At 33.8% G+C, this 11,175-nt stretch overlaps 1 protein-coding gene across 2 annotated transcripts; it reads left to right on the forward strand.

The window, feature by feature from the left end:
- The first annotated feature begins 8,542 nt into the window (after positions 1-8,542).
- On the forward strand, positions 8,543-10,895 carry LOC21398944 (cysteine-rich repeat secretory protein 3). 2 transcript variants are annotated; one of them, XM_010093495.2, is made up of 2 exons: positions 8,543-9,476; positions 10,526-10,895. In XM_010093495.2, the coding sequence occupies exons 1-2, from the start codon at positions 8,696-8,698 to the stop codon at positions 10,654-10,656; spliced, it is 912 nt and encodes a 303-aa protein (XP_010091797.1). In that variant the 5' UTR covers positions 8,543-8,695; the 3' UTR covers positions 10,657-10,895. The 2 variants fall into 2 exon arrangements, with proteins under 2 accessions (XP_010091797.1, XP_024018427.1); XM_024162659.1 differs by having other exon boundaries at positions 10,623-10,895.
- The last annotated feature ends 280 nt before the right edge of the window (positions 10,896-11,175 follow it).

An 11,175-nucleotide genomic window follows, 5' to 3' on the forward strand; every position in this document is an offset into this window, starting at 1 on the left:
TAGAAGAGTCGGGGGGAGGGAGGGCGCGCAGTCGCAGAAGAGTGGGGGTGTCAGTCGGAAGAAGGGGAGCCAGTCGGAGGGGCCGCAGTCGCAGAGGAGTTAGGGGGGGCAGTCGGAGAAGACGGTGGCGGGCAGTCGGAGAAGATGGTGGCGGACAATCAGAGAAGATGGTGGCGGGCCAGTCAGAGAGGAGCGTAGACGGTGGGCTTTCGCTGGATGTCCCAGGCCTGCGTCTTCTTCAGCCGAGTCTTCATGTGGTGGGCCGTCGCCTTCTTGTTGGGCCGAGACGAGCACTCTATCACCGCCGGCCCACCGCCGCCGCCGTTCCACGGGGCTGACTTCCTCGCGCCGGCAATCGACGCCGGAGCAGATGAGATCCGTACTACCACGATTTGAGCTCCGAAGAAAGCAGTCAGAGAAGAGAAAAGAATGAAGGTAGAAAATGTAACTGAAAAATGAAAAACGGATTTAATCCGTTTTCAGATTAGTACACGACAAAAACTTTTTTTTTTTTATTTTTTAAAAACTTTTGCACCAAACGCATTTTATACAAGCGTTTTCATTTTTTAATCTCGAAAAACGTGAAAAATGGAAATAGAAACACAAACAAACAGGGCCTTTGTTTTTGTTTTTTTTTTTTTTTTTTTTTTTTTTAAAAGCTAAAAGATTTGCACACTGTTCTTGTTATCATTCAAATCCTTAGATAACATTCAAATGCACTTATAAAATTTGAACACTTATTCGAACATACAATCCTTAGACAACATTCAAAGATGCAAACACTCGTTCGAACACATGTTTAAAGGATTTAAAGACTGTAGAAGATATTTTTGGTAAACAGTCATACTCTGATTCATTGATAAGCTTTAATATATATACACCAATATATGATACGTTTGTTTTAACTACATGCTAAGAAAGTGGAGACTATTTAGGCATAAAAGCTAACTATAGCTATAATACAGATATGGTATAACAAAAGCCATGATTTGAGGAGATTTTAGTTGAGGAGAATATCAGGAGGTTGGAGCCGAGTCTTGTGCATCTGATGAGGTTGGATAATCTCTAACATGCCCCCGCAAGATGGTACTTCCATTGGAAACACCAATCTTGGACCGGAGAATTATGTGGCGCTGTTTAGGAAGTGGTTTCGTGAGAAGATCAGCAAGTTGATCATGGGTAGACGGTTTCGTGAGAAGATCAGCAAATTGATCATGGATAGACACGTGAGAGACTCGTAGTTGACCAGCAGCAACTTGTCATGAACGAAGTGAAAATCTATGGCAATATGTTTCATACGCAAGTGAAACACTAGATTGGCACACAGGTACGTAGCGCCCATGCTATCACAGTAGATAGTAGGAGGAGCAACAGTGATGCGGAGTTCTTGAAGAAGATAAGTGATCCAAGAGAGTTCAGCTGCTGTGGAGGCGATAGCGCGATACTCAGACTCAGTGGACGAATGAACAACGGATTTCTGCTTCTTGAAAGACCATGAGATAGCATTGCCGCCGAGATAAACAATGTAAGCACTTGTGGATGTTCGGTCATGAAGATTACCGGCCCAATCCGCATCAGAAAAAGCATGTAGTGATAATGGTTGATTGCGACGCAGATGAAGACCAAAGTAGATAGTATTCTTCAAGTAGCGTAAAAGTCATTTTGTAGCTGTCCAATGAGCTTGGGTTGGGCAATGCATGAATTGAGCAAGTTTGTTCACAGCAAATGAGATATCCAGACGAGTAAGAGACAAATATTGTAGGGACCCAATGACTTGCCTGTATTCAGTAGCATTAGTAGGGAGTGAAATTGTGCTCGCCAGGATGGATAGTTGTTTGGTGATAGTTTGACAGGAAGTTGGGCTGCAGCGTTAATTGTTATGAGATGTGGTGCAAGGAGATTGGCATTAAGCAGGACTTGGTTTTGGTTGTTTTCAGCCATTTGAAGAATAAGGAAAAAAAAATCTGCTCGTGGGAGCTTTATTGCTTTGATACCATAAAGGATTTAAAGACTGTATAAGATATTTTTGGTAAACAGTCATACTCTGATTCATTAATAAGCTTTAATATATATACACCAATATATGATACGTTTGTTTTAACTACATGCTAAGAAAGTGGAGACTATTTAGGCATAGAAGCTAACTATAGCTATAGTACATATATGGTATAACAAAAGCCATGATTTGAGGAGATTTTAGTTGAGGAGAATATCAGGAGGTTGGAGCCGAGTCTTGTGCATCTGATGAGGTTGGATAATCTCTAACAATGTTATTATTATTCAACCTCACCACTAAACTAAAACAGCCTAAATACCAATCCTTAAATAACATTGTTCTTGTTAATATATAACATTCAAAGATGCAAATTCTTGTTTGTAATAGCCGAGATTTAATTAAGCCTTAAGCTAATAATAAATAAATTTAGTAAATTAAAATTATGTACCATATTTACCATTTAACTTAAAATTATTTGTTGGTATTATTATAGCTATCATATTAGTTTATTAAGTTTATAGTTTTGCTAATCAAGTTTTCAATTTTAATATACAGTGCAACTTGCTCGATGTGGGAACTCAATATGCTAAACTTATGAAGAAAAAATAATTTTTATTATGATTATTTAATATGATATTTTACCTCTTTTATGATTGATTTAATGATAACTTATTATTTTATATTTTTATTATATGGTTTTGTGTAAATGTGTTGAGGACTTAGTTGTTATTTTGAGTTTTTGTGAGAGAAAGTTATGTTAACAAATTGAGTGAATTTTAGACACCTAATTGAAGAAAAAAAATAAAGACTTTAGAGTTTATTTTATGAGATTAGGACAGTTGTTAGAGGCTTAGAAAAACCTAGACATTTATTCTACTATAAGGTCACTTTATTTTGCTTGGTTTCTATCAAGTTTAGACTTCATTTTTTGGTATATTTCAGCAAAAAACCCTAGAACTCCGACCATAGCATTTTCTTCTCTCTTCTCACTCCTTTTCTCACCCAAAACTCAGAATTAAACCTAGGTTTTAAAGAGAGAATGACCTAAAAACTCGACCAGTCCATTTCAACTCGTTTTTCAACCTAAAACAAAACCAAAAAAAAAAAAAACTATCAAGGTTTTGAGCTTCTATTCACTTAGGAATGAGTTTTTATTTGAGGTAACTTCTTTCTTTTGTTAGAAACTATGATTTTAGAGATTAAGATGTTGAAATCCTACTTGAGATTCAGATTTTTAATGTGGCTTATCATGCATGTTGGTGTAGACCCTTAAAAATTAGTTTCTTGATATTTTGGTTCAAATATTGATTTTTGGGTGAAATTAATGATTTTAGCTTGATATTATTGATGATTATTTGAAGATAAACTCTTATTAGGATGATGATTCATGTATTTGAGAGTGGGTCTTTGAAGATTAAGATTTACATGCTATGTATTTGAAGAAATGTTCAAATATAAGTCTTATGTACAGCTTATATACTTTCTATTTTCGTGTTATATATATTTATGATTTTGACTGATTTTATATTTTTCTATTAAATTATACATCTCAAGTTTTAAGTGATTTTTCTACATTTAGTTATGAACTTTATAAGTTCAGCTAAAAAGCTGTCATTTTTCTGACGAGATTTTACTTCAATCTGGATTTTGGGCTTTTTTGGTTAGTTTGAAAAATTTGAAACCTATCACGTAGTAGCTCTAAAATGAGGATTTTGAGTCTACTTTTATTTGCCATTGGTCTCATAATATTTTGAGTTTTGATGAATGTGTTATGAACATTTTCGTAACAATGCACAGTTATGTGTTTTGTTAAATGATGATATGAATGTGATTTTTGAAAACTATGTTTTTTTTTAAGGTTAATTAGCACATTGAAGGTTCCCACAACCAGTTAGTTTGTGCTTGTAAAGTGGTTATCGAAATTCAAGTAAGTAGAGTTAAAGTATTTTCAAAACTGCATCATAAGACCTATTTGACGAAATAACTTGTTCAGAATTGTGATTTATGCAAGTTTATTCTCTTATGAAATTCTTATATGATTATGTTCAAAGATATTCATGATTAATTATTTTGATAGAGATTATGATATTTGCTTATTATGCTTTTATGTTTTAAGAAATTTTATGGTATGGTATATGGATGAGAGGTTGGGTAAGCAGGGTTGCGGGAGACCGGTGCCCCAAATTAGAGTAACTGTCTCTTTAAGACAATTAGAGAAAAATGCTAGTGGAAAATCTCTTGTTGATCACAAGAGAAAGAAATTCTAAAAACCCCGTTTAGTGTTTAAGAGAAGAAAATTGGTCAAAATTAGAGAAGGTCATGTGTAGAGATACTTACTTGAAACTTAAGTTTTGTATCATACCTAAACTAAGAATAAGTATGAAAGTTTATGAACAATGTTTAACAAAGAGATTTTAGTTACGGAGATTTTAGATACTTACATATTTGAAATCTACTTACTGAGTTTTTGCTCATTAGCTTTACCTTGTGATGCAGTGATGTTGTTACCGAAGAGTAAAAAAAAATGATTTCTTGGCTGAGTACTCCAAATCTTATATTTGGTATCTTACTTATATGTACTTTCAAATAATAAAGGGGCCCAAAATGTTTTTTTCGTTACTATGTCGCTTTTGAATAACTGTTTAATGTCTAAGATTTGTGGTTGTAATCATTTTGCACACTCACTCATTTTGTTCAAAAACTTTTATGAAAATTTTGTGATAAAATCAACCACAAGTTTGTACATCTTAAAAATGACATTGATTTAAGTATAAAAAATATGTTTTAAGTAGCACCATATCGCTAAATTTAGCCTTAAACCGGTTTAGCGTTGGGGTGTTACATTGTTTATGTTGTTAAGTAAATAAAAGGTTAGAAATGGATGGAACAAGTTTCATTCAAAGAGTCATGCAACTGATATTAGATATGCAAGTTATATTAATTATTAATTAGGAAATTTTCATGCGCTGTAGAGCCTAAATGAGACTTTTTATTACTTTCTTTATTTACCTTTCCTTCTTGATTTGTCAGATTGAGATTTGTGAATTAGGAAAAGATTTTTCCACTTTCTGTTTGGTTGCCAAGAAAAATGCTGCGAAAGGAAACTAATTTTTTCCTCCGCTGTAAGAGTGTTTCCACTATTTAGCCTAATTCAGTGGTTTCTTCATGAGGATATGCAGATGTTGTTCCTATGTGGACACTTGCAACCTTCAAACGACTTAAGCTTGTAACCAATCAGTACAAAGTGAGGTTTTCTCAGTTCTCATCAATAGATCTTACAAAATTGATATTAGTATACTAACTTTTTGTATAATGTTACGCATTACACATGTATGCCCGTGTTTGTATATATGTGTCTGTAAACTGTTCTTATTTTTGCTTGAAATTCAGTGCTGTTTTTGCTCGACACTTGTGTTATTCTTGGCAATGAAGTAGCCAACATCCATAGTTTGATTTAACTAATCTGCTACGTTAATGTAATTTCATGGTGATTATTATATGGTGTGATGGTTTTTTCGGGACTATCAAGCTGAATTCAGCTTTGTGTGCGTGTGTTATTAGCTGGAAGAAATTGCGGGAAGGAGAAGTTGATGTTGATGGTGAAGTGGAGGATATTGAAGCTGCTGTGAAGTCAAGAACAGTCCACATGTTTTGCAATAACATTTTTTTAGTTTTTAAATTAAATATCGTGTTATCTGTTGTTGTTTCGGTATAGAATTTCTGTACTTGGTAAGAGTAATTTTGATTTTTTAGGTAAAAAATTTGATTATAATTTGGTAAATGATGTTTGATGTTGGTTTTGAGATAAATTGACTGTCAGACTATAGCTAGGGCGGGCGTAACTTATTAAATTATGGATCATAATCTAACAGACTATGGCTGGTGTGGGCGTAACCTGTCAAACTATCATAGTCTGACAGACTATGGTCTGCGCCGGCGACCAGCGACCATCATAACTTGTAAGACTATGGATCATAGTTTAATAGACTATAAGTCATAATCTGACAGACTATAGCCGGCCAGTGATCAGAGACCCGCTGGTCATCATTACCTATTAGATTATGCGTTATAATTTGACAGTTTATGGATCATAGTATATGAGAGACTATAGGTCATAGTATATGAGAGACTATAGGTCATAGTCTGATGACAAACTATGACTGACTCTGGCGTAACCTGTTAGATTATGGCCGGCGAGCCGCTGGACGGTCGCCGGAGACAAGTCGGACGGCTGCCAGAGACACACCGAATGGCCGCCGGAGCTCTGCCTCCAGAGACTCGCCACCGGCCGGCGATCGGTGACAACCAACATCTTGTAAATATCTTTAAGGGTATTTTAATAATTTATATATTGGGCTTTTGACTGGGCTTAATCTAAAGAGACAGAAATAAAAGGGTTAATGTTTGGGGATTAATAATTGTAAAAATCTCCCCATTAAAAACGGTCCAAATGTTTAAAGCCCGAGGTGTTAAAGATGTTGTCGTTTACTTGAAATAGCTTTTATCTTTTATTTCCTTTTCAAAAAATAGACACTGTGGTTGTTGCCGTCGCAATATTAAAATGATCGATAATCAAACCAATTCCATATGCAAACAACGTGTTAATTTGTTTCATGGGGTGAACATATGAAATGTTTGCTGTATTTAGAATTGTTCTTATTTTTCACGTTTTTCAAAAAAGAAAAAATGAAAACGATTTTAAAATAACGTTTGACATAATTAAAGACAAAAAATAAAATTAAAATGATTTTTTTGTTTAGTGTAAAATAAAAGATAAATGAAAAATGATTAAAAGTCATTTTTCATTTTTTTTTTGTTTTCTCCTCTCTCAAACAGAGAGAGACACATTAATGAGGTTTTTATACTGAAAATAATCTATTGATAAAATTACCAAACGCATTTTCAAAAATGATTTCTGTTTGAGATTGAGAACGTTTTCATTTCCATTTGCATACAAAAAACTAAATCATTTTAGAACGAGTTCCAAACACACCCGTTATTTCTCTATCTGATTGTTTGTTTCCTTAATGTGGTTTCTCCTTGGTGATCATTGTTCTCTATTAAAGATTTCTCTCTAATTTTGTGTTAAATAAAGAGGGAAACCTTGTCGTCGCGCACCCGAAGAAGGTGTGGTCATTGTGAGATAAGGGAAAGAGTCGCAATATATAGAGTAGTGATGTTGTTAGTGACAGTTGAAATAAAAGTCGGTGTCCTTAGCACCATGTAATTTTTAGGGTTTTTAGCACAATTGTCCCAAATTTATTGTGATTTAACAAATTTCCTTTTAAACTTTTAATTTTGACAAGCAACAACTTAAACTTGTAAAATTGTCGTAATGCGCCCCATTTTACTAAATTTGCTTAAATTTTTATTAAATTCAAAGGATTAAAAGATTTTTGTTACATTTGAATTAAGATGTTAGAATTTTTCATAAAACGTATCATTTCGATACTAATTTAACACAATAATCGTCAAAATGATACATATTGCAATAATTTTAAAAATTAAGAAAGTAACTTATCAAAATTAAAAGTTTAAAAGACAAGGTATTAAGGGCTTGTTATTTTGAGTGAAAAACTCAAAAAAATGCAACTCGAGTTACAACTTTATTCGAGTTAATGTTCTTTTAAGTTTAAACTCGAGTTTAAACTCAAGTTCAAACTCGAGTTTAGGACTAAAACTTGAGTTCTGTTTCCCCTTCAACTCGAGTTCAGAAACTCAAACTCAAATTAATGAACAGTATTTTTTTTATTCTTAAAAATGTTATAACTTTTTCATTTTAATTCTGATTGAGATGATTTTTTTTATATGCGTTGACAACGAAAAGACGAATAAAACCCGACCCATATACCATATTAAAAATTTTCATCAGCATTGAGTTTTTATTAAAATACTATCTAAATATAAATTCATGTTTTGACTCACTCAAACACAAAGTCAAAAAAATTCTTATCTCAAACCATAACTCAAATGTAAACAACTAAACACAAACTTAAGTTACAAGTTCAACTCAAGTTATAACTCAAATTCAACTCAAAAATTATACTCAAGTTAAACTCTAAAAGAACAAACCCTAAAACTATAGAACTTTAAGACTTAAATGCGTAAAATACTCTAATTTTCAAGGATATTTGAGTCATTTTTTATTTTAAAAATTCAATAAAAGAGGTTTTTGATAAGTTTCAACTCAAATTTCACTTGCTAATTACCGAAACTGTATTTGGTGTCAAAACACGAAGAATAAGAATTAACAACAAAACACGGCAATTAATGAAGGCACCCAAAGTTATAAATACAAAAGCAACGCCGAAAAGGTGATAAAGCACACACCACCGGTTTAGGCCCCGGCTCCTTTATTGCAAAAAGAAACAGAAACAGTCATCGTCGTCGGTGTGTTCATTTATTCAAATTTAAAATTTAAAATTTATTATAATAAAAAACTTTTACAAATAATTATTTTAATATTTTTAATATAATAAAAAATTATCACATAAAATTATATCTCAATTTAAATTAAAATCAATTAACTAAACAGTTCCGCCGTTGTTCTCATTTTTCAACCAAAATCAAATCACTCTAGAATGTCCTCCTCCTCACCCAAAAAAAAAAAAACAAAAACAAAAAAAAATAATAATCAATCAATCTCCAAACCCCCCCTAAAACCACCCATGATCTGAAGCAAAATCTCACCTCCCCCAAATGGGTCCTTCACCCACCGACCACTCTCTCTCTTTCCTCCCTCTCTCTCTCTACCTCTTCTTCATCATCATAACGTCCTTCCCTTCTCTCACTACACCAGCCGCCGATTACACCAAGCTCGTCTACAAGGGCTGCGCCGACCAGAAATTCCAAGACCCATCAGGAATTTACTCCCAAAACCTCAAATCCCTCTACGATTCCCTCCTCCCCCAGTCCTCCAAAAAGCCCTTCTCCTCCGCCACCGCCGGCGACGGCCCCAACGCCATCACCGGCCTGTACCAATGCCGAGGAGACCTCTCCACCGCCCAGTGCTCCGGCTGCATCGCCAAAATCCCCGACATCGCGGCCAAGCTCTGCGGCAGAGCCGTGGCGGCCCGCGTCCAGCTCCACGGCTGCTACCTCCGGTACGAGGTTGCCGGGTTCAAGCAGGTGTCGGGGACCCAGCTGCTGTACAAGACTTGCGGATCCATACGGGCGCAAGGGACGGGGTTCGAGGAGCGGAGGAACACGGCGTTTGAGATGGTCGAGGAGGGCGTGAAGAGCGGGAGCAGCTTGTTTTATACCGGGAGCTATCAATCTGTGTATGTTTTGGGACAGTGTGAGGGCGATTTGAGCCCCGATGATTGCGGGGATTGTGTGAAGAATGCCGTGGAGAAAGTTGGTGATGAGTGTGGGGACGGCATTTCTGGGCAAGTTTATCTGCAGAAGTGCTATCTCAGCTATAGCTACTACCCTAATGGAGTTCCTGGGATATCTTCTTCCTCGTCGGATGATAAAGAAGGTAAGGGCAATTTAAATCTCCGTTTTTGGAAATTTTTTGGTACTTGGTTGGTAATATAAGGTTTTAAACTTAGTTTTCAGGGAATATTGATAGAACCCACGTCATAAATCAGAAAAACGACCTTGGTTTTTTCTTGGATCACGTTATTTGGTTCGAATATATTTGGTCAATGAAGGTGTTTATTTGTTGTATTCGTCTTTATTATAAATCATGATTTATAATTTTTTATAATATTTTTTTTATAAAAAATACACGTAAAATAAAAATAATTTTAAATTTATAAACTAAATGTGGCCCATTTAATTTGTTAATTCGAATTTTAATTCAAGTTGAGTTGTGATTTTATGTAAGAATTTTTTATTATAATAAAAAAATTAAATGTGATTATTTATAAAAATTTTTTATTATAATAAAACTTAAATAAGCGAAATGAACGGTCATTATATTTATTTAGTGAGACTCAAGTCTCACACCTACTTTTTCAAGAGCAATGGTATATTTTAAATTTTGAACGATGTTAAGGGCACCTATGTCCTCAACATGAGTTTTATTAATAACGGTGCTTATCGACGGTTTTCAGTACTTTTCGATAGAATGATTGAATAAGAGATGTGGGGACTGAGCGTTGTATTATCATGTCTTTTATTTGAGATGATTTTTTTTATGTATTCACGATAAAAATATGAATAAAATTTTATTTATATATTTTATTAAAATTTTTTATTATTATTGAGTTTTTATTAAAATACTATTTAAATATAAACTTAAGTTTTGACTTATTCAAATACAAATTTAAAAAAATTCTCATCTCAAATCATAATTTAAATATACATAATTAAACACAAATTTAAGTTATAATTTTAATTTAAATTATAACTTAAATTCAACTCAAAATCTATATTTAAATCATTATAACTTAAAAATGCAATCCAACGAGTCTTTAGGTTATGTGGTTGGGATTGTTGGTGGGGGCATGTTTAGCTCTATACTTGCATATGAAGTTGCAGATAAAGTCAAATTTAGCATACCATGTGGCTTGATTTGTGTAGGGACAGGAGGGAAAAATCATACACAGAGGACTGTGGCCATTGCCGTTGGAGGGATTGCAGCTTTGGGGTTTTTAATTGTTTGTTTGTTGTTCGTCAGGTCTGCGGTGAAGAAACACGGTGGCAAGTACTGAGTAACGTGGAGGCTTATAATATTCGAGCTATATATATATATATATATATGTGTGTGTGTGTTTCTTTTCTTCAAAAATATGAATATTTGTACGTATAGTCGATAGTGGGAATAGGTTATTAAAGAATAGTGAAGAAATATCATTGTATAGATCATAGAGTGGGAAATGGATTATGTAGAATAGTAAAAAGAGAAAAAAGAAAAAGAAAAAAAAAAGAATGATTCCATGCAAATCATTGAGTGCACTAAATGGGTTTTGAAGATTGCCATGCTTTTTAAGATTGGTGGGTCTTTTTTAATATATTTTTTATTTTTGAAAAAAGGATGATACTAAAGGAGAAAAAGTAAAGCTAAAGATTCTGTTTTGGATTGTGAAGGAAAAAAGACCCGTACCTTACGAATAAATATTAGACTCGTTTAGAACTCGTTTTAAAATTATTTTATTTTTTATATAAAAATAAAATTAAAAATATTTTCAATCTTAAATATAAATTATTTTTAAAAATATTTTTGATAGTTT

Source organism: Morus notabilis, unplaced genomic scaffold (assembly GCF_000414095.1).
Source record: "Morus notabilis unplaced genomic scaffold, ASM41409v2 Scaffold602, whole genome shotgun sequence".
NCBI classification, from domain to species: Eukaryota; Viridiplantae; Streptophyta; class Magnoliopsida; order Rosales; family Moraceae; genus Morus; species Morus notabilis.

Coding starts and splice junctions, on each gene's coding strand:
- LOC21398944 (XM_010093495.2), top strand. CDS start 8,696: ATGGGTCCTTCACCCACCGACCACTCTCTCTCTTTCCTCCCTCTCTCT. Junction 9,477..10,525: donor CTCGTCGGATGATAAAGAAG/GTAAGGGCAATT, acceptor TGATTTGTGTAG/GGACAGGAGGGAAAAATCAT.